Below are 24,478 nucleotides of genomic sequence, written 5' to 3' on the forward strand. Positions count from 1 at the left end.
GGCTGAATAACGTTACGATCAAGAATAAGTATCCACTGCCCCACATCGACGAGTTGTTTGACCAGCTGCAAGGAGCAGTGGTCTTCTCAAAGTTAGATCAGTGGTCTTCTCAAAGTTAGATCTTCGACAGGGATACTATCAGTTGTTGATTAGGAAGGAGGACATTCCGAAAACTGCTTTCAACTCGAGATACGGGCATTACGAGTTTGCCGTTATGCCCTTTGGACTGACTAATGCTCCCGCCGCCTTCATGGACCTAATGCATAGGGTTTTCAAACCCTATCTAGACCGATTTGTTGTTGTGTTTATCGATGACATTTTGGTCTACTCTAAGACACGTGAGGAGCATGAGAAGCATTTGAGAATGGTATTGCAGACATTGAGGGAACATCAGCTGTATGCCAAGTTTAGTAAATGCGAGTTCTGGTTGGAGAGAGTAGCGTTTCTAGGGCACGTGATCTCCCACGAAGGTATTTCGGTGGACCCGGCGAAGGTCGAGGCCGTGACGAATTGGAAGAGGCCAGAAACTCCCACAGAAATTCGTAGCTTTCTAGGGCTAGCTGGGTACTACCGACGGTTTATTAAAGATTTTTCCAAACTGGCAGGACCTTTAACTGACTTGACAAAGAAGCATGGTCAGTTTATCTGGAACGGCCGATGCGAAACAAGTTTTCAGGAATTAAAGAAAAGACTGACCATGGCTCCAGTACTGGTCTTGCCAAATGGAGTGGACGGGTTTGTAGTATATGCGGATGCGTCGCGAGAAGGACTGGGGTGCGTTTTGATGCAGAACCGGAATGTGATTGCTTTCGTCTCTAGAAAATTGAAGCTTCACGAGCAGAACTACCCGACTCATGATCTAGAATTAGCCGCATTGGTGTTTGCTCTGAAAAAGTGGAGGCATTACCTATACGGGGTAACTTTTGAAGTGTTTTCGGATCACAAAAGTCTTAGATACCTCTTTTCCCAGAAGGAACTCAACATGAGGCAACGAAGGTGGATGGAATTTCTGGAAGATTACGACTGTACAATCAATTACCATCCGGGAAAGGCAAATGTGGTAGCAGATGCCTTAAGTCGTAAGGTGCAAATAGCAGGGCTAATGATTAAGGAGTGGGGTTTGCTAGAATCCGTGTGCGAGTGGAAACCCTGTCTAGGGAGCCATAAGGTGATATTTGGCAATGTTAGGGTTACCTCCACTCTACTGGAACGTATTAAAGAGGCACAAAAAGAAGATTTGATGGTACAGAAATGGAAAGAGAAAGTGGATAAGGGAGAAACTACGGACTTTAATTTGAGTCCTGAGGGTATTTTGAAGTATCGGAACCGAATAGTGGTACCGAAAGTGGAGTCGATGAAAATGGAGATTCTGGAGGAAGCTCATCGGTCCAAGTATACAATCCATCCGGGCAGCAGCAAGATGTATCAAGACCTAAAAGGAACCTATTGGTGGGACAATATGAAGAAGGAAATTGCTCAATACGTACAGAAATGTCTCATTTGCCAGCAAGTGAAGGCAGAGCATCAAAAACCATCAGGTCTGTTACAACCCTTGGAGATACCCGAGTGGAAGTGGGAAAACATCACCATGGACTTCGTTTCAGGTTTACCGAGGACGCAAAGAGGACACGATGCCGTTTGGGTGATCGTTGATCGATTAACCAAGTCGGCCCATTTCTTGCCGGTGAACATGAAGTACTCAATGGACAAATTGACCCGATTGTACATGGATGAAGTAGTAAGATTACACGGCGTGCCTGTGAGCATTGTCTCTGATCGGGATCCACGGTTTGTATCACGATTTTGGCAGAAGTTCCAAGAAACCCTGGGGACGAAACTCAATTTAAGCACTACCTATCACCCTCAGACGGATGGCCAGTCAGAACGGACGATTCAGACTCTTGAGGACATGCTACGAACCTGTATTCTGGACTTTGGAGGCAATTGGGGTCAGCACATGACCTTGGTAGAATTTGCGTACAACAATAGCTTCCATTCGTCAATTCAAATGGCTCCGTACGAAGCTCTCTACGGACGCAAGTGCCGCTCACCGATCTACTGGGACGAGGTTGGCGAAAAGAAAGCACTGGACCCGACAACTATTCCATGGATGGAAGAGGCACACGAGAAGGTCAAGTTGATACGGCAACGAATCCAAACTGCCCAAAGTCGCCAAAAGAGCTACGCGGATAACCGAAGAAAAGACTTGGAGTTTGAAGTTGGGGACTACGTATTTCTCAAGATCACACCCTTACGAAGTCTTACAACGGGTAAAGGAAAGAAGCTTCAACCACGGTACGTCGGACCCTACAAGATCCTTCAGAGGGTTGGAGTGGTCGCGTATCGACTGGAACTGCCATCCAGTCTATCTCGAATCCATGATGTATTCCACGTCTCGATGCTAAAGAAGTACCATCCTGACCCATCTCATGTTTTACAACCGGAGGATATCGAAGTAGATGAATCACTGGCCTATGAAGAGAAACCAGTCCAAGTACTCGATCGAAAAGTCAAAGAGCTCCGAAACAAGCGGATTCCTCTAGTGAAGGTGCTATGGAGAAACCACGGAGTTGAGGAAGCTACCTGGGAAATGGAAGGGGAAATGCGAAAGAAATACCCAAACCTTTTCGAGAATTAAGGTGAGAAATTTCGAGGACGAAATTCTTTTAAGGGGGGGAGAGTGTGAGAACCCGTAAAACCCTAATTATTATCCTAGGGTTTATTTTCCCCTTAATTGCATGTTTTCTGCATTTTCTGGCTTGGAAATATTTTCTTAGTGGATTTTATGAGCAATTATAGTTTTAAGATGATTTTTCTAGCATTGGAGAATTTTAGAAAATTAAGAGTGAATAGTGGACGTGGGACCCACTAGTGCGAAAAGTTCGGAAAAATTCGGCCAATAAGGTTAAGTTTCGGATACTGTTTAAAATTTATCGGGTGTTAAGTGATAAGTAGAATGTGTGAAGTGATTGATGTGAGAGAGGAAAGAAAGATAAGAATGCATTTATGGAGGTGACAAGTGTCACCTCCTCATTGGAAGTTTTTTTAAGAATTACTATTCCCAATTTTGACTTTTTTGACCAAAGGATTATATATCAAAAAAATGCACAAAAATCACCATTTTTCTTCTCTTGTTGGCCGGCCACCTTGAGCAAGGAAGGAAGAAACTTTCTTCACCATTCAAGCTTCTACTTGTTGCAAATCAACCAAAAACATTGGTTACATCCAATTCCATTCCATACAATCTTACCTTCTAGTGCTAGTAAGTTGTTTATTGAAGCTTGGTTGAAGGTTTAAGGTGTTCAACAACCTCTTCTCTCTTGTTTCTTGGTAAGTGAAGCTTGAACACCCTCTTACACCCTATGAAGCTTAAATTATGCTTAGTAGTGCTTGAAGTGCTGAAATTTCTGGTTTTCTCTTGGTTTGAAGTGATTTGGTGAAGTTTTTCATTTTATTGATGATTTTTCTGGTTTAATATGATCTTGATGTTGGGTGCTTGTATGATGGATTGTAATGGTTGGACATGACTCTAGTGAGTGTGAATTATAGTTAAATGCAATCAATTTTGGTTTTGGTGTGAAAAATGGAAAGTTAGGGTTCATAAAATCCCAATTCTGTCCGGTTTTGGATCATAGGGTTAGAGGCCGAATTTGACTTTTCTCAAAACATGAAAGTTGTAGGTATTGGTGAGTTTGATGTGCCTGCAAAATTTCAGGTTATTTGGATTAGTGTGGAGTGAGATATGACGAAATTACTGTAGCTGTTCTGCTTTGGACAGAATGCGAAAACTGCGATAGTAATTGGCTATTTTGACTGGAATTGGTTTGGATTTTGGAGTTGGTGTCTTCTGATGAAATGTAGCTGGATGACTTAGCTAACTTATGCCTTTGGAATTTCGGCAATTGGACTTGTATGGACAGAGATATACTGATTACAGTTTTTGGTGATTTGCAAACCTGTTTTGGTAATTCTGGTATAGTATTTGGCACTTTCGACCTAGTTAAGCTAGGAACTGGATTGAGTGACCTTCTACATTGTTGTAGCCCTGTTTCATAGCTTCGAAATGGTGGGTCTTACACCCCCAACCGATAATTGTAGTGAGAGTTGTGCCATTACCGCATTATAAGATCAAACACGGTTTTTCTATTAAGGCTTAAGTTAAGGTCATATATTAATTGCTGGTTTGCTATCATGCCTACTTATGCATATGAAACCCTATTGGGGTTATGAATTAGTGTTGTTTATGGCTCGGTATCGAGTCTCATTGCATTTGTTATGTGATTCTAGGGCGTGACGGTAGCTCACGACGTCTTGGTGATCACGGTGTATGAAACACCATTTTCTCACTTGGTGAGTATACCACTCACTAAATTGTTACTATGTGGCTTTGTTAAATGTTATGTGATGCCTTGATGGCTTACTTGGATATTGAAATTGATTAAGGTGAGGGTGTACTTGACCGCCCTCACCTCTTTTGATATTGTCACTGATTGGCTACCGTTTTACTGCATTACTGAACTTGATATATTGGTTGGTGAATTCCATTTTATGGAAACTGATTTGGTGTTGTTTGGACGATGTCCAACGACCTTATTGTATTACTGAGCTCAACCCCGTATGGTAGTCAATTGGATCGAGCCGGCGAGGGCTTGGTCGTGAAGATTGAATTGCCACGGGGACTGTACTGGGGAACCTTGTGGTAATGAGACCCTTGGTTCCGGTAAACTCGAGTATTACCAAAAACTACTGAATTGGAGTGCGGGCCCGGTTGGGGTATGTTGGGTGGAAGGAATGGGAGTATAGTGAAGTCTACGGTTTGGTACTCTTAACATTGACGGAGGGTCAATGAGATTGGATCAAGATGGCAAGCGTGGAATTGGGCTCTTGAGAGCCGACCGTATCCTTTTACCGTTTTGCTTCATTGCTTATTTACGCACTTTAAATGAAGGTTCATTCTTATATGACTTTGATTGCTTATTGGGTGGTATACCACTGGGCTTTGGCTCATTCCGTGTTATTTGTTTTCCTTACAGGAATATAATTGCTTTTGAAAATGGACTGGATAGTCAATTGCCATACTGAGCTTGTAAATGTCTTTTGTATAGCTCTTGAAGTGAAACCCTAATGTATCACGGGATTCATTTCCTTTTGATAGGCAAATCGAATGTGTACTTCCTTAGTGAATGGTTTTGGCTTGCCGTTGTGGCTTGTAAATGGCTAATGTTATGTTGTATATGTTTTTCGATGCTTGGTTGGGTTTCGGACGGGTCGGTTACTATTCATGGCCGACTCTGGAGTTCGTTTCTTTTATTTTGGGATATTTTGCCCTTTTGCCTTGTTGCGCGCGTTATAAGTTTCAAACGTGATAGATCGCTTTATACTGCACCGTTAGTCCTGGCGAGAGCTGGGCAGGCAGTCCGCTAACCTCTTTGGTTCGCCTTAGGGGAAGGTGGGGCTGTCACATGTCCATAATGCCTTCGCCTAAACTTATAAGGGAAGCGCATCTTACTGATGCCAACAATCTTCAACTCACGTGCCGTAGGTGATCATGGTCGAGATTTTCTATTGTTCCTTAGGTGAAAACCCGAAAGGGCACCTCACAAAAAAAAAGGAAGGAAAAAAAGAGAAAAAAGAAGGGAAAAAGGAAAAGAAGAAAAAAAGAGAAAAGAAAAGAAAAGCAAAACAAAAACAAAAAGGGTGGGGGCAACCTTGGTGAAAATCCAAAAGGGCGCCGATGTAGGGTTCTGCAACAAGCGTGCACGAGGGGAAATAGCTAATGACTTGGTTCATTTGGATTTTCTCTTCATTTTTTGTAATGCTTCTGCCCATGTTGAATTCCAGAACAACGATATCCGGAGATTCGAATAGGACATCCGTTGACCAAAAGCCGTGTCACTTTGTAAAAAAAAATTTCTGTTGCAAATATGAGGCATTTTTCTCAATTGCTTGTATTCATGGCGTTTTGTAGGTTTAAGCACGATTAATTGTGTTAGCATTCTTTTGTATATTCATTTTTACGTGACATGTGAAATTACCTTGCATACATCATTTTTTTTAATCATTAAATTTTGGTGAATGACAATCCCCGTGGTTTATTCAAAACATACTTGGATTCAATCATCTTTCGGAAATGGTTGAGATTCGACAAAGCTGGCTACACAGGTTTCCTAATATGGCAAGTGCATACCTAGTCAGTCTGGAGAAATGCCGCAGCAAAAGTTGACGAAGACATCGAAAGACTCATGTTTACACGATTCTCAAAGGAAAACTGATCAAATGATGGTGGCAATTTCTTCGTTCTTTCTCTTTTGCAGAAAAATTTCATGCATGGATTAAAACAATCACGCCTCGCATTGGAGTCGGTATCGGAAAGAGTTCTCCAGTGAACAAAGGCAGATCGAAAACGTTGCAGGCAAGTTTGATCAAAAGGTGCAACAACATGACAATGCAGAATCAACTATGGGCTCAGACGCAAAAACTCAACCTCTACTGGGGCAAAATTTTGGGCTATTTTCAGGTAAGTATACTAGAATTTCTTGTTTAAATTTCTCGTTCGGGTCAGTCCCATGATTAAATTCTCGTTCGGATCAGTCCCATGTTTAAATTCTTATTCGGGTCAGTCCCATGATTAAATTTTTGTTCGGGTCAGTCCCATGTTTAAATTTTCGCTCGGGTCAGTCCCATGATTAAATTCTTTTTCGGGTCAGTCCCATGATTAAATTCTCATTCGAGTCAGTCCCATGTTTAAATTTTTTGTTCGGATCAGTCCCATGTTTAAATTTTTGTTCGGGTAAGTCCCATGATTAAATTCTTATTCGGGTCAGTCCCATGATTAATTTCCTGTTCGGGTCAGTCCCGTTTTAATTTCTTGTTCGGGTCAGTCCGTTTTAAATTTCTCGTTTGGGTCAGTCCCATTTTAAAATATCTGTAAAAGAGGTCGGTCCTTATTTCAAAAGCGCCAGTGGTTCTGTGAGAACCCGTAATTTTCCATTTTCTAAGTTCTAGAATCTTTCATGGCTTGTTTTCTGCATTTTCGTGCTTAGGAAAATTTCTAGATAATTTTAAGGAGCAGATATAATTTTTAGATGATTTTTCTAGTATCGAATAGTTTTTGAGAAATTAAGAGCGTATACCGGACGTGGGACCTACTAGTGCGAAAAGTTCGGAAAAATTCTGCCAACTAGGTTAAGTTTTGGATACTGGAATTAATTTACCGGGTGTTAAGAGATAAGTAGAGGATGCTAAGTGGATTGGTATGAGGGAGACAAAAGTTAGGCAAGCATTAAATGAGGTGACAAGTGTCACCATAGGATTGGTTCTTACATAAGACCACTATTCACCTTTTTCTATTTGACCAAATAAATCACAAAATTAACCAAAATTTCACCATTTTCTCTTCTCTAGTGGCCGGCTCTTACTCTCAAGAAAGAAAGAAAGAAAACTCTCCAAGTTGCTTCAATCTTTGCTCCAATCTTCTAAATCAACCATTAGATTTTGTTTTTGCTCCATAGAAACACTTAAGGAAGTGTTAGTGAGTTGATTTGTGGAGTTATTTGGAAAGCTAAGAGGACCTATTGCTCTCTCTCTCTTGTTTCTAAGGTGAGTTATGAAGAACCACTCTCCTTCCTCTAATGATTCCTAATTTATGATTAGTGGTGGTATGTGATGAAACTTTATGGATTACATCTTGATTTGTGGTTGAATTAGTGAAGTTTTTTATTTATTGGTGATTTTCTGTTTTAATATGAACATGATTGTGTGGCTATCTATGATGATTGGAAATGATGTATAATGACTCTAGAAGGTGGAAAAAGTGGATATTTGCAACCAATTTCTGGTTTGGAAGAAATTGTAGAAAGTTAGGGTTTTCTTGGGAACATTCTGCCCGGTTTTGTAGCTCCTAGTTAGAGGCCGAATTGGCCTTGGCTTAAAACATGAAAGTTGTAGGGAATGACATTTTAGAGGTGCCTACAAATTTCAGGTCAATCGGAGTAGCGTAGAATGAGAAAAGTCGAAATTACCCTTGCTGTCCTGGTTTTACCCGAATGTAAGAATTGCGCCTGTAATTGGTTGTTTTGGCTGGAATTGCTTCGGAATTGGTTGTTGAGGCCTTCTGATGAAATGTAGCCCTGTTTCTTAGCTTTCAGCTGGTTTTGGAATTTCTGGATTTGGACTTGGATAACCTGATTTATGCTGTTTCCCCTAGAATGTGTTCTGTGAATCTGTTTTTGTGATTTTGGTGTAGTATCTTGCATTTTTGACCTAGTTACACTCGAAACTGGGCTGAGTGACCTTCTATAATATTCTAGCCCTATCTCTTAGTTTCGAAACGGTGGGTCTTGGACCTTCATCCGATACTCGTAGTGGCTTTGGTACCATTACCGCAAAGTGACGTCAAAACAGTTTTTTTAAGGGTTAAAGCTAGTTCCATTCCCGGATTTTTCTGGATTCCTCTATTGCTTATGTATGCTTATGGAACCCTATTTTGGTAGTATTTGGCATTGGTTTATGACTTGTAATCGAGTCTTATTGTGTTTATTTGAATAGTTTAGGGCTTGACTTTCATATCCGGTCATTTCCTAGCTAAAGTTTGTACTTGAATGCCATTAAGCCTAGTGAACGGCTTTTGGGAATGAGATTATTTTTGTACGAGATGTTGGGACTGATTTGAGGTAATAATGAAGCCATGATGGCTGGAAAATAGTAAACACAAGGGATATGCTGCCGAAATTTTACTTGAAGGCTAGTTGGATTTACTTGTGATTTGAGCGAAGGGCTTTTGGGTTGTTTGAGCCTAGGTCTTCAGGTTACCTTTTCGTTTTCCAAAATCATGTTTTGCACCCTTGCTTTAGTAATTATTTGGCGAGGCATACGACTGGTAGTCGAGCCTCACATATACTCAATTTTTGAAAGTGGAACCTTCAATTGTTTTCCTTGGATTATTTTATGGTTTCTTGGTGATTAAAACTCTCTTTTGGGAGGTATCTGTACTGACCCCGGTGAGTGTTCCACTACCTGCTACCCGTTATGTGAAATATCTGAATATCTGAAATACTTGATTTATGACTGTTGGAGCCAAATACTTTTGATAAAAGGGAGGCGAGGGTGGACTTTATCACACTCGTTCTCTTGTCTGTTCATATGCCAATTTTGAACGCGAATCTGAATCTGCTATCTGTATCTGTATCTGCTATCTGTATCTGGATCTGTATCTGTTCTGACGTCGTTTGGAAGCTTGTATCCAACGACCTTTCTGGGACCTCTGAACTCAACACCTGTGGCCAGTTACTCGAGTCGGGCCGGCAAGGGCCTGGTCGATTAGATAACGAACCACGGTAGTCTGTTTTGGGATCTTTGGATATTGAGACCCTTGATTCCGGTACACTCGAGTATTACCAATTCTGATCTGATTGGATTTCGGGCCCGGTGGGGGTATGTGAGGTGGAAGGAGTCGAAGAAAGTGGAGTCTACGGTATTGGTTACTTCTGTAACGTTGACGGAGTGTCAACTGTTATTTCGATCAAGTTTCGGTGAAGCGAATGGGAATTTGGCTCCTGAGAGCCACCCGTATCCTTTCTGTCTATGGTGTTTGTTCACTTCTTTATTTGATGCACATATGTGATTAATTGAATATGAAGTTCCATGTTTCTTACTGCTATATGTCTGGTACCTCATTGAGCGCAAGCTCACCCCTTTCCGTTCCTTTTTGTTTTCCTTACAGGAAAATAAATACTTTTGGACTGGATTTGACAATTGGTTGCCGAATTGAGCTAGTTGGACATATCTTTTGTATAGCTCATTGATTGAAACCCTAAATGTATTTTTGGGTCCGTTTCTCTTTTGATTTGGCAAACCATACTCGTATCCACTTTTGAATCACTTTGGTATGCCACTTTGGATTGTATCTGCTAAATTTCAACATGTAAATATTTGCTTGATGTTTGGTTGGGTTTTGACGTGTCGGTTACTATTCATGACCGACTCCGGTTCCATTTTTTTTTATTTTGACATCTTGACTTGGTTACGCGCGTTTGTATGTCCCGAAACGTAGATCGCTCTAAACTGAACGACTGAGTCCCGGCGAGAGCTGGGCAGGCGGTCCGCCGAACCCTCTGGTTCGCCTTAGGGTGAGGTGGGGCTGTCACAGGTGGTATCAGAGCTTAGGCTTCCGATCTCTGTAGTGTATCCTAGGCTAAAGTTTAGGATGCCGGACTGTGGAATTTGATTTGATTTGACAGTTAAGGACTAAGTGCTCGTTCGAGCATAAACTATGAATTGCGAGTGTTATCGGCCTTTAATCCTTTCCGTGGTATTGGAGGATCATAGATAGGTACGTTGGGTAGGAATTTCGATTGTAGATAGTTTACTCTTGGGACTGGCCAGCTCGAGATGTGAATTATCTTATTTCGGATTCTTGTGCCCGAGTACTCTAAAGTTGAGGCGGCGTTAAGTACTTGGAGTTTTCATTTTGGAAACATGAACAGGCTTTGTCTGACTAGAATGAGCATAAGAGGTCAATGGACATTTAGTTTGGATGGTAAGTGACGTGAGAGACTAGACGGGCTGATACTGGGACGACTTCACCTTTTCCTTTTGGTTCGCCCGTATTGTACTACCACCTGACGTTAGTATATGTATTTGTGTACTTGCTTATCCGTCTTTTGCTATGGCGTGTTATGTGCGATATGTTATGTGTGTAATTGGTATGATGGATTTTGTTATTTTAGTCAATGTACTACATTCATGCATTAAAGTACCCCCTTTTGGAAAGAAAAGAGAGAAAAAAAAATCTATATATATGGAGGGGAAGACGTAGTCGCGGACATGGTCATAGCTGTGGAACAAAACGAGACCGAGAGTCAAGAGAAGAAAGGGAGGAAACAACAGCTGAACAAAACATGGACCGAGAGTGCCACTTGTATTCAAGACTTTATTATGACCCATTGTTTTGCCCGACAGGCTACCATCTGAGTTCCAGCAATTCTGTGAGATGGCACATTGGATTGAGCTGTATAAGGAAATCGCGGTTCTTCGAGACGAAATAGAAGTCCAAAAGAAACTAGCCGCATACTGGGAAGGGCGATGGAAGCACGAGTACACAGAGAAAATTGAGCTCTTGCACAAGAATTTAGAGCTAAAAAGGAAATACGAAGGGATTTCCGAGGAGGCCTTAGCAATGGCACAAAGCACTACTTCTATGGGGGTTCCAGAGAAAACTCAAAGGACAGAAATTGCAAGTCCACAAGTGAAGACCTTCCATGCAAAGAAAAGGAGCACATTTCTTGAGAGTCAGAAGCCAGAACAAGATAAGCGAGGTAGACCATTTGCTAAGAAGGGTCGTGGAGCGGGTGGTGTGACAATTTGTGGTTATTGTAAGAAATCTAATCATATTGAAGTGGATTGTTGGAGAAAGGGGAGGAGATGTCTGCGCTGTGGGAGCGCCGAGCATCAGATTGCTAATTGCCCGGGATTATTGCACGAAAAGAAAGGGACCCAGCAGCCAACCCAGACCGACCCTGGACCGTCAACTAGAGAAGGGACTGGAATGAAGTGCCTCGTTTCTTCTGAGGACGTAGAAGGTACAGGCTACTGGTTACTTTAGATTTGATAGATTCCGTTGAGAAAAAAATTCAAGGGCGAAATTTCTTTAAGGGGGAGAGAGTGTGAGAACCCGTAATTTTCCATTTTCTAGGTTCTAGAATCTTTCATGGCTTGTTTTCTGCATTTTCGTGCTTAGGAAAATTTCTAGATAATTTTAAGGAGCAGATATAATTTTTAGATGACTTTTCTAGTATCGAATAGTTTTTGAGAAATTAAGAGAATATACCGGACGTGGGACCCACTAGTGCGAAAAGTTCGGAAAAATTCGGCAAACTAGGTTAAGTTTTGGATACTGGAATTAATTTACCGGGTGTTAAGAGATAAGTAGAGGATGCTGAGTGGATTGGTATGAGGGAGAAAAAAGTTAGGCAAGCATTAAATGAGGTGACAAGTGTCACCATAGGATTGGTTCTTACATAAGACCACTATTCACCTTTTTCTATTTGACCAAATAAATCACAAAATTAACCAAAATTTCACCATTTTCTCTTCTCTAGTGGCCGGCTCTTACTCTCAAGAAAGAAAGAAAGAAAACTCTCCAAGTTGCTTCAATCTTTGCTCCAATCTTCTAAATCAACCATTAGATTTTGTTTTTGCTCCATAGAAACACTTAAGGAAGTGTTAGTGAGTTGATTTGTGGAGTTATTTGGAAAGCTAAGAGGACCTATTGCTCTCTCTCTCTTGTTTCTAAGGTGAGTTGTGAAGAACCACTTTCCTTCCTCTAATGATGCCTAATTTATGATTAGTGGTGGTATGTGATGAAACTTTATGGATTACATCTTGATTTGTGGTTGAATTAGTGAAGTTTTTTATTTATTGGTGATTTTCTGTTTTAATATGAACATGATTGTGTGGCTATCTATGATGATTGGAAATGATGTATAATGACTCTAGAAGGTGGAAAAAGTGGATAATTGCAACCAATTTCTGGTTTGGAAGAAATTGTAGAAAGTTAGGGTTTTCTTGGGAACATTCTGCCCGGTTTTGTAACTCCTAGTTAGAGCCCGAATTGGCCTTGGCTTAAAACATGAAAGTTGTAGGGAATGACATTTTGAAGGAACCTACAAAATTTCAGGTCAATCGGAGTAGCGTAGAATGAGAAAAGTCGAAATTACCCTTGCTGTCCTGGTTTTACCCGAATGTAAGAATTGCGCCTGTAATTGGTTGTTTTGGCTGGAATTGCTTCGGAATTGGTTGTTGAGGTCTTCTGATGAAATGTATCCCTGTTTCTTAGCTTTCAGCTGGTTTTGTAATTTCTGGATTTGGACTTGGATATCCTGATTTATGATGTTTCCGCTAGAATGTGTTCTGTGAATCTGTTTTACGATTTTGGTGTAGTATCTTGCATTTTTGACATGGTTGCACTCGAAACTGGGTTGAGTGACCTTATGTAATGCTGTAGCCCTGTATTTTAGCTTCGAAACGGTGTATCTTACACCTTCATCCGGTAATCATAGTGCCTTGGGTACCATTACCGCAAAATGAGGTCAAAAACTGTTTTTTCAGGGCTAAAGCTAATGCCATTTCTGGATTTTCTGGTTTCCCCTAATGCTTGTATATGCTTATGGAACCCTATTGGGGTAGTATTTGGCATTGGTGTATAATTTGTAATCGAGTCTTTTTGTGTTTATTTGAATAGTTTAGGGCTTGACTTTCATATCCGGTCATTTCCTAGCTAAATTTTGTACTTGAATGCCATTAAGCCTAGTGAAGGGCTTTTGGGAATGAGATTATTTTTGTACGAGATGTTGGGACTGATTTGAGGAAATAATGAAGCCATGATGGCTGGAAAATAGGTAAACACAAGGGATATGCTGCCGAAATTTTACTTGAAGGCTAGTTGGATTTACTTGTGATTTGAGCGAAGGGCTTTTGGGTTGTTTGAGCCTAGGTCTTCATGTTACCTTTTCGTTTCCAAAAAAATCATGTTTTACACCCTTGCTTTAGTAATTATTTGGCGAGGCATACGACTGGTAGTCGAGCCTCACATATACTCGATTTTTGAAAGTGGAACCTTCAATTGTTTTCCTTGGATTATTTTAGGGTTTCTTGGTGATTAAAGCTCTCTTTTGGGAGGTATCTGTACTGACCCCGGTGAGTGTTCCACTACCTGCTACCCGTTATGTGAAATATCTGAATATCTGAAATACTTGATTTATGACTGTTGGAGCCAATTACTGTTTTGATAAAAAGGGAGGCGAGGGTGTACTTTATCACACTCGTTCTCTTGTCTGTTCATATGCCAATTTTGAACGCGTATCTGAATCTGCTATCTGTATCTGTATCTGTTCTGTATCTGTCTGTATTGGAAGCTTGTATCCAACGACGTTTCTGGACCTCTGAGCTCAACACCTGTGGCCAGTTACTCGAGTCGGGCCGACCAGGGCCTGGTCGATTAGATAACGAACCACGGTAGTCTGTTTTGGGATCTTTGGGTATTGAGACCCTTGATTCCGGTATACTCGAGTATTACCAATTCTGATCTGATTGGATTTCGGGCCCGGTGGGGGTATGTGAGGTGGAAGGAGTCGAAGAAAGTGGAGATTGTGACGGCCCGACCTCCCCCTAGGGCGTACCCCAGGGTTCGGCGGGTCGCCTGCCCAGCTCTCGCCGGGACTCACTCACTCACTACGATCCTCAAATAGTTTACAATATAAATCTCAAAAATTACATCAAATTCTTCAATAATTACATAAACGAGTATATCAAGTTATACAAACCACGAGTACCAGAAGTACCCTAGAAAAGCTGATAACTCTAACCACCATGACAAATATATACAACTTCCTAGTCCACTTATAACAAATACAAGTTCAACTTATCTAAACACCTTCCCGAGCGATCCCCGCGTCGGCCCCCTGCTAAGGAAAACAAATAGAAAGGGGTAAGCTATATGCTTAGTGAGTAACCAGGGGAAAAAATGTAGTTTTTACATGTCAACATCCGACCAGTAAGAGCAAAGCAAAAGCAGAAAAGTAACACTACATAGTAAGGATACGGGTGGCTCCCAAGCCAACTCTTTTGTCGAGTTTGATCACTGGTTGACCCTTAAGATCCTGAGCTACACAGCTCACTTCTCTTGCCCAAGTCACGAGCAATAAATGCTCTAAAATATTTTTCAAGCAATAAATACTCTAGTTCAAGCAATAAATGCTCTGGTTCAAGCAATAAATGCTCTGCAAATATTCACAAGCCATGAATGCTCTATAACAAATCATAAAAATCATATTTCACAGGTATGAATAGCAATTAATGGGGTTTAGATCGAGTGCGATAAAGTACACCCTCGCCTAAGTGCCCATTCATAGTAAACTCATTTTTTGTATTGAGTTACACAGAAATCCTGATCACTCACCTAAAGAGCAAGTATAATGAGAGAAAGTACGGAAATGAATTCAAGTCGCCAGCTAGTGGGCCCCACCGGCTCCGTCTAACCCGCCTTCGCCTGTAGCAGAAGGTTGAGCCATATCATCACACAAACAACTACTAAAGGACGCAAATTAAACAAAACGGCAAAATCGGCACATGCACGCGTGCGGAAACGGCAACGGAAACGGCCAGATTTGGCACCAAAAACCGTTTTGATCAAAAGTTAGGCTGGGAATGTCGGATCAAAGTGGGTGAGACACCGCTTCGAAGCTATGAGGAAGGGATACCATTCTCATGAAGACACCTTAATCTAGATCTGAATGGAAGCAGGTCGAAATTATGGAAAACAGTACCAGAAATTTACGTGTTCGGGTGACGAACAGGGTTTGTTTGCTGGACCATAACTCACAGTTCACAAATCCAAAACAAGAAATTCCAAAGGCGTTGGAAATCTAGGACATAAGGCTATAACTTTCACGTTTGGATCAAAAGCGGAATCAATACAGAGCATGGAGAAAAATGGGTCCAAACATTGCTGTCAGAACTGTCCAAATTCGAAGGCAGTTCTGACAACCGATCTTGTTTTGGTCACAACTTGAGCTACGGGACTCGGATTTGGATGAACTTCATACCGTTTTGAAGCTGAAACCAAGATCTATATTTCTTATGAAGGGGTCAACACCCAGATCGTACGTTATCAAAACAGGCAAAACAGGGCAGAAGCTAAATGCAGAACGTACGTAAATTCCAGGGCACAAAACAGGTTCGAGTGTTTTGGCTATAACTCGGGTTTCCTCAGTCCAAATCAAGTAATTCCAAAACCATATGAAATCTAAGAAACAGGGTTACATTTCATCAGAAGGCCTCAACAACCAATTCGGAAGCATGCCTGACCAAAACAACCAATTACAGAAGCAATTCTCCAATTCGGGTAAAACCAGGACAGCAATAGTAATTTCAACTTTTCTCATTCTACACTATTCTGATTGACCTGAAATTTTTTAGGCACATTTAAAATGTCATTCCCTACAACTTTAATGTTTTAAGCCAAGGACAATTCGGCCTCTAACTAGGAGTTATAAAACCGGACAGAATGTAGCTTCATGAACCCTAGGTTTTTCCATTTTCTTCCAAAACAGAAATTACTTGCAATCTTCCACTTTTTCCACCTTCTAGATGCCTTATATACCATTTCCAATCATCATACAAAGCCACAACATATGAATCATATTAAATCAGAAAATTCATGATTAAATAGAAAATGTCATCAATCTTCACCATAAGTCATGAAATCATCCAAAAAATCACTTGTTCAACTACCACACCTACTAATTTCATCTCATAACCAACAAGGAAACAATTTCTTAACCACTTACCTTACAAACACTAGATACAAGGTAGATGAGAGTCTCTCCCTCCAAACAAAAACCACCAAGCACTTCAATCACTCCTAGCAAGTAAGTTTTATGAAGGAATTTGAGAAATAAATGGTTGGATTACAAGATTTGGGCAAGAAAAGGGAGCAAAAATTGAAGAGCTCTCTTTCTTTTCTCTCTAGAGTTGGCCGACCAAGAAGGTGAAAATGAAAGACAAATTTTGGTCCAAATTGGTTTAGTAAAGGTAAAGAAAGACTAGTCAAATGCCAAGCTCCAATCACAAGGCAACATGTGTCCATTCCAAGCTTATCTCATTTCTTTTGTCTTGCAAGAATTAATGAACTAACCAAACCCCTAATTATCTCATAACACCATGTAATATAAACCATATATACAAAGCTACTCCAAATGAACCACATTTACCGCACTTATCACACTAGTGGGTCCCACGTCCGGTATACGCTCTTAAATTCTCAAAAACTACCCGATACTAGAAAAATCATTTTAAAACTATTTTTGCTCATAAACTTTATCTGGGGAATTTTTCTAATAAAGAAAATGTAGAAAAGGATGGCGATTAAATAAAATAAACCCTAGAAAATTAGAAAATTTCTGGGTTCTCACTCTATTCTTTTCGGGGCGTCACAAACTCCCCCTCTTAAAAGAATTTCGTCCTCGAAATTCATACCTTTGGTGTCCCTGATCGGCCTAGAAATGTTTCCCCTCGTCCCTGATTTATTTCCTCCCCTCGACTTCTGAGGGCACTGAGCAACTAGGTGTTCATTGCTACCACATCGGAAACATCGCCGATTTTTCTCTTTCTTCCAACAGGTATCTTCCGTATGGTTAGTGGCCCCACAAACATCACATACTCTTCTGGTTCCCAACATTGATTCCCCATGTGAGACACCACTTTGGGGCCCTTTTCCTGCCTGATCTTCCTTTGTTTTACCTTGATTCGGAGTCCCCACTGGTCGTGTACCACTGACTTCCTTACTTCTCTTACTAGGCGGCTCGCTTCTCGAGCTTTGCTCACCAGTGTAGGTATAGGTGTCAGATGGTGTCCTCTTCTTGTCACGGAAAGCTTTCACTTGACTCCTTGCCGTCTCTATTCGCTGTGCCTTTTCCAGGGTCTGGCTGAATGTATCCAACTGGGCAGCCGCCAGTGCCTCTTGTATTTCCACGTTTAACCCCTGGACAAATCGACGAATTCTCTTTCGGTCTGTTAGTACTAACTCTGGAGCAAAACGGGAGAGTTTGGTAAATTGTGTCTCGTACTCGGCCACACTTAACGGCCCTTGACGCAGGCGGATAAAGTCCTCTTCTCGCCTTTCTTGAACAATCGGTGGCAAATACTTCTCATTAAACTCACGGGTGAAATTGACCCAAGTCCAGGGGGTCTGCTCTCGTTCCCACTTAGCCTTTATTACATTCCACCAAGCTTTGGCTGGTCCCTCAAATTGGAAGACAGCAAAAGATACCTGCCGTTCCTCTGAATACCCGAGCGCAGCGAATATATCCATCATGCGGTCCATCCATCTCTCAGCTAAGTCAGGGCTAGGTTCACCTATGAATTTCGGGGGTGCAAATTTTTGGAACCGTTCGAGGGCACGGTCCACTCCCTCGTGATTGCCCGAATTATTTACAGGGTTTCCGGCATTATTCCCATGACCCTGACCCTGTTGGTCCACCATTCGTGCCAGCAATTCTGTCATCCGTTGTATGGCTGTAGCTACTTGGTTATCAGCTTGGTGGTTCGAAATTTCATTTTCTACGCTTTCGGGTTCTGGTCTCCGTCCCCTACCTTTTCCTCGGCCTCGACTTCGTTCCCTACCTCCATCGCGGCCACCGTCTTCCATTTGTTTTGAAAACTTTACCATATAAAACACAATATAAAACATACTAAATGATCAAACTTTTTGAACATGCATATACAGGTTTATGCCAAAGATATGAACAAATTAGCCAAAATGCAGTTAGTACCAAAACACTAAACATATCGATTTCAAAACAATTCAACAAGACAACAAAGTAATTCAAGTCAACGGTCCTAACGCAACTCTCCTGTGGAGCCCACCTAATCCACCAGCACTACCCCGGCGACCCTAGGGTGCAAACCTAAAGAATAGGTCCAAATAGTTAACTGCAACATTAAGTAAGCACCAAGTCGATCCACACTGGGACTGGCCATCTCCAAGTGCAATCAACTCAATCCCCACTTTGCCTTATGGAAAAAAAATTTACAAAAGTCCAATATCAAAAGCCTAGCATTCAATATTTACCTTAATAACCAAATACCCCACAGTCCGGCATCCTAAACTTCAAGCCTAGGATACACTACAGAGATCTGAAACCTAAGCTCTGATACCAACTGTGACGGCCCCACCTCCCCCTAGGGCGTACCCCAGGGTTCGGCGGGTCGCCTGTCCAGCTCTCGCCGGGACTCACTCACCCACTACGATCCTCAAATAGTTTACAATATAAATCTCAAAAATTACATCAAATTCTTCAATAATTACATAAACGAGTATATCAAGTTATACAAACCATGAGTACCAAAAGTACCCTAGAAAAGCTGATAACTCTAACCACCATGACAAATATATACAACTTCCTAGTCCACTTATAAGAAATACAAGTTCAACTTATCTAAACACCTTCCCGAGCGATCCCCGCGTCGGCCCCCTGCTAAGGAAAACAAATAGAAAGGGGTAAGCTATATGCTTAGTGAGTAACCAGGGGTAAAATTTTAGTTTTTACATGTCAACATTTGACCAGTAAGAGCAAAGCAAAAGCAGAAAAGTAACACTACATAGTAAGGATACGGGTGGCTCCCAAGCCAACTCTTTTGTCGAGTTTGATCACTGGTTGACCCTTAAGATCCTGAGCTACACAGCTCACTTCTCTTGCCCAAGTCACGAGCAATAAATGCTCTAAAATATTTTTCAAGCAATAAATGCTCTGGTTCAAGCAATAAATGCTCTGGTTCAAGCAATAAATGCTCTGGTTCATGCAATAAATGCTCTGGTTCAAGCAATAAATGCTCTGGTTCAAGCAATAAATGCTCTGCAAATATTCACAAGCCATGAATGCTCTATAACAAATCATAAAAATCATATTTCACAGGTATGAATAGCAATTAATGGGGTTTAGATCGAGTGCGATAAAGTACACCCTCGCCTAAGTGCCCATTCATAGTAAACTCATTTTTTGTATTGAGTTACACAGAAATCCTGATCACTCACCTAAAGAGCAAGTATAATGAGAGAAAGTACGGAAATGAATTCAAGTCGCCAGCTAGTGGGCCCCACCGGCTCCGTCTAACCCGCCTTCGCCTGTAGCAGAAGGTTGAGCCATATCATCACACAAACAACTACTAAAGGACGCAAATTAAACAAAACGGCAAAATCGGCACATGCACGCGTGCGGAAACGGCAACGGAAACGGCCAGATTTGGCACCAAAAACCGTTTTGATCAAAAGTTAGGCTGGGAATGTCGGATCAAAGTGGGTGAGACACCGCTTCGAAGCTATGAGGAAGGGATACCATTCTCATGAAGACACCTTAATCTAGATCTGAATGGAAGCAGGTCGAAATTATGGAAAACAGTACCAGAAATTTACGTGTTCGGGTGACGAACAGGGTTTGTTTGCTGGACCATAACTCACAGTTCACAAATCCAAAACAAGAAATTCCAAAGGCGTTGGAAATCTAGGACATAAGGCTATAACTTTCACGTTTGGATCAAAAGCGGAATCAATACAGAGCATGGAGAAAAATGGGTCCAAACATTGCTGTCAGAACTGTCCAAATTCGAAGGCAGTTCTGACAACCGATCTTGTTTTGGTCACAACTTGAGCTACGGGACTCGGATTTGGATGAACTTCATACCGTTTTGAAGCTGAAACCAAGATCTATATTTCTTATGAAGGGGTCAACACCCAGATCGTACGTTATCAAAACAGGCAAAACAGGGCAGAAGCTAAATGCAGAACGTACGTAAATTCCAGGGCACAAAACAGGTTCGAGTGTTTTGGCTATAACTCGGGTTTCCTCAGTCCAAATCAAGTAATTCCAAAACCATATGAAATCTAAGAAACAGGGTTACATTTCATCAGAAGGCCTCAACAACCAATTCGGAAGCATGCCTGACCAAAACAACCAATTACAGAAGCAATTCTCCAATTCGGGTAAAACCAGGACAGCAATAGTAATTTCAACTTTTCTCATTCTACACTATTCTGATTGACCTGAAATTTTTTAGGCACATTTAAAATGTCATTCCCTACAACTTTAATGTTTTAAGCCAAGGACAATTCGGCCTCTAACTAGGAGTTATAAAACCGGACAGAATGTAGCTTCATGAACCCTAGGTTTTTCCATTTTCTTCCAAAACAGAAATTACTTGCAATCTTCCACTTTTTCCACCTTCTAGATGCCTTATATACCATTTCCAATCATCATACAAAGCCACAACATATGAATCATATTAAATCAGAAAATTCATGATTAAATAGAAAATGTCATCAATCTTCACCATAAGTCATGAAATCATCCAAAAAATCACTTGTTCAACTACCACACCTACTAATTTCATCTCATAACCAACAAGGAAACAATTTCTTAACCACTTACCTTACAAACACTAGATACAAGGTAGATGAGAGTCTCTCCCTCCAAACAAAAACCACCAAGCACTTCAATCACTCCTAGCAAGTAAGTTTTATGAAGGAATTTGAGAAATAAATGGTTGGATTACAAGATTTGGGCAAGAAAAGAGAGCAAAAATTGAAGAGCTCTCTTTCTTTTCTCTCTAGAGTTGGCCGACCAAGAAGGTGAAAATGAAAGACAAATTTCGGTCCAAATTGGTTTAGTAAAGGTAAAGAAAGACTAGTCAAATGCCAAGCTCCAATCACAAGGCAACATGTGTCCATTCCAAGCTTATCTCATTTCTTTTGTCTTGCAAGAATTAATGAACTAACCAAACCCCTAATTATCTCATAACACCATGTAATATAACCCATATATACAAAGCTACTCCAAATGAACCACATTTACCGCACTTATCACACTAGTGGGTCCCACGTCCGGTATACGCTCTTAAATTCTCAAAAACTACCCGATACTAGAAAAATCATTTTAATACTATATTTGATCATAAACTTTATCTCGGGAATTTTTTTTTTAATAAAGAAAATGTCGAAAAAGGCAGGCGATTAAATAAAAGAAACTCTAGAAAATTAGAAATTTTCCGGGTTCTCAATCTCATTCTTTTCGGGGCGTCACAGAGTCTACGGTATTGGTTACTTCTGTAACGTTGACGGAGTGTCAACTGTTATTTCGATCAAGTTTCGGTGAAGCAAATGAGAATTTGGCTCCTGAGAGCCACCCGTATCCTTTTTGTCTATGGTGTTTGTTCACTTCTTTATTTGATGCACATATGTGATTAATTGAATATGAAGTTCCATGTTTCTTACTGCTATATGTCTGGTACCTCATTGAGCGCAAGCTCACCCCTTTCCGTTCCTTTTTGTTTTCCTTACAGGAAAATAAATACTTTTGGATTGCATTTGACAATTGGTTGCCGAATTGAGCTAGTTGGACATATCTTTTGTATAGCTCATTGATTGAAACCCTAAATGTATTTTTGGGTCCGTTTCTCTTTTGATTTGGCAAACCATACTCGTATCCACTTTTGAATCACTTTGGTATGCCACTTTGGATTGTATCTGCTAAATTTCAACATGTAAATATTTGCTTGATGTTTGGTTGGGTTTTGACGTGTCGGTTACTATTCATGACCGACTCCGGTTCCATTTTTTTTTTATTTTGACATCTTGACTTGGTTACGCGCGTTTGTATGTCCCGAAACGTAGATCGCTCTAAACTGAACGACTGAGTCCCGGCGAGAGCTGGGCAGGCGGTCCGCCGAACCCTCTGGTTCGCCTTAAGGTGAGGTGGGGCTGTCACAGGCGGTATCAGAGCTTAGGCTTCCGATCTCTGCAGTGTATCCTAGGCTAAAGTTTAGGATGCCGGACTGTGGAATTTATTTTGATTTGACAGTTAAGGACTAACTGCTCGTTCGAGCATAAACTATGAATTGCGAGTGTTATCGGCCTTTAATCCTTTCCGTGGTATTGGAGGATCATAGATAGGTACGTTGGGTAGGAATTTCGATTGTAGATAGTTTACTCTTGGGACTGGCCAGCTCGAGATGTGAATTATCTTATTTCGAATTCTCGTGCCCGAGTACTCTAAAGTTGAGGTGGCGTTAAGTACTTGGAGTTTTCATTTTGGAAACATGAACAGGCTTTGTCTGACTAGAATGAGCATAAGAGGTCAATGGACATTTAGTTTGGATGGTAAGTGACGTGAGAGACTAGACGGGCTGATACTGGGACGACTTCACCTTTTCCTTTTGGTTCGCCCGTATTGTACTACCACCTGACGTTAGTATATGTATTTGTGTACTTGCTTATCCGTCTTTTGCTATGGCGTGTTATGTGCGATATGTTATGTGTGTAATTGGTATGATGGATTTTGTTATTTTAGTCAATGTACTGCATTCATGCATTAAAGTACCCCCTTTTGGAAAGAAAAGAGAGAAAACAAAAATCTATATATATATGGAGGGGAAGACGTAGTCGCGGACATGGTCATAGCTGTGGAACAAAACGAGACCGAGAGTCAAGAGAAGAAATGGAGGAAACAACAGCTGAACAAAACATGGACCGAGAGTGCCACTTGTATTCAAGACTTTATTATGACCCATTGTTTTGCCCGACAGGCTACCATCTGAGTTCCAGCAATTCTGTGAGATGGCACATTGGATTGAGCTGTATAAGGAAATCGCGGTTCTTCGAGACGAAATAGAAGTCCAAAAGAAACTAGCCGCATACTGGGAAGGGCAATGGAAGCACGAGTACACAGAGAAAATTGAGCTCTTGCACAAGAATTTAGAGCTAAAAAGGAAATACGAAGGGATTTTCGAGGAGGCCTTAGCAATGGCACAAAGCACTACTTGTATGGGGGTTCCAGAGAAAACTCAAAGGACAAAAATTGCAAGTCCACAAGTGAAGACCTTCCATGCAAAGAAAAGGAGCACATTTCTTGAGAGTCAGAAGCCAGAACAAGATAAGCGAGGTAGACCATTTGCTAAGAAGGGTCGTGGAGCGGGTGGTGTGACAATTTGTGGTTATTGTAAGAAATCTAATCATATTGAAGTGGATTGTTGGAGAAAGGGGAGGAGATGTCTGCGCTGTGGGAGCGCCGAGCATCAGATTGCTAATTGCCCGGGATTATTGCACGAAAAGAAAGGGACCCAGCAGCCAACCCAGACCGACCCTGGACCGTCAACTAGAGAAGGGACTGGAATGAAGAGCCTCGTTTCTTCTAAGGACGTAGAAGGTACAGGCTACTGGTTACTTTAGATTTGATAGATTCCTTTGAGAAAAAATTTCGAGGGCGAAATTTCTTTAAGGGGGAGAGAGTGTGAGAACCCGTAATTTTCCATTTTCTAGGTTCTAGAATCTTTCATGGCTTGTTTTCTGCATTTTCGTGCTTAGGAAAATTTCTAGATAATTTTAAGGAGCAGATATAATTTTTAGATGATTTTTCTAGTATCGAATAGTTTTTGAGAAATTAAGAGCATATACCGGACGTGGGACCCACTAGTGCGAAAAGTTCGGAAAAATTCGGCCAACTAGGTTAAGTTTTGGATACTGAAATTAATTTACCGGGTGTTAAGAGATAAGTAGAGGATACTAAGTGGATTGGTATGAGGGAGACAAAAGTTAGGCAAGCATTAAATGAGGTGACAAGTGTCACCATAGGATTGGTTCTTACATAAGACCACTATTCACCTTTTTCTATTTGACCAAATAAATCACAAAATTAACCAAAATTTCACCATTTTCTCTTCTCTCGTGGCCGGCTCTTACTCTCAAGAAAGAAAGAAAGAAAACTCTCCAAGTTGCTTCAATCTTTGCTCCAATCTTCTAAATCAACCATTAGATTTTGTTTTTGCTCCATAGAAACACTTAAGGAAGTGTTAGTGAGTTGATTTGTGGAGTTATTTGGAAAGCTAAGAGGACCTATTGCTCTCTCTCTCTTGTTTCTAAGGTGAGTTATGA

General features: G+C 41.0%; 1 protein-coding gene across 1 annotated transcript; it reads right to left on the reverse strand.

Annotated features, from left to right (window-relative positions):
* Positions 1-17,034: 17,034 nt before the first annotated feature.
* On the reverse strand, positions 17,035-18,205 carry LOC113756607 (the record flags this gene model as incomplete). The annotated part of the gene is made up of 2 exons (XM_027300243.1): positions 17,828-18,205; positions 17,035-17,746 (listed from the first exon to the last, which is right to left on the reverse strand). Coding segments are annotated over exons 1-2 (1,090 nt in total), but the record flags the coding sequence as incomplete, so codon positions are not given.
* Between the last annotated feature and the right edge of the window lie 6,273 nt (positions 18,206-24,478).

The sequence above is a fragment of the Coffea eugenioides genome, unplaced genomic scaffold (genome assembly GCF_003713205.1).
Source record: "Coffea eugenioides isolate CCC68of unplaced genomic scaffold, Ceug_1.0 ScVebR1_2411;HRSCAF=3434, whole genome shotgun sequence".
Classification (NCBI taxonomy): Eukaryota; Viridiplantae; Streptophyta; class Magnoliopsida; order Gentianales; family Rubiaceae; genus Coffea; species Coffea eugenioides.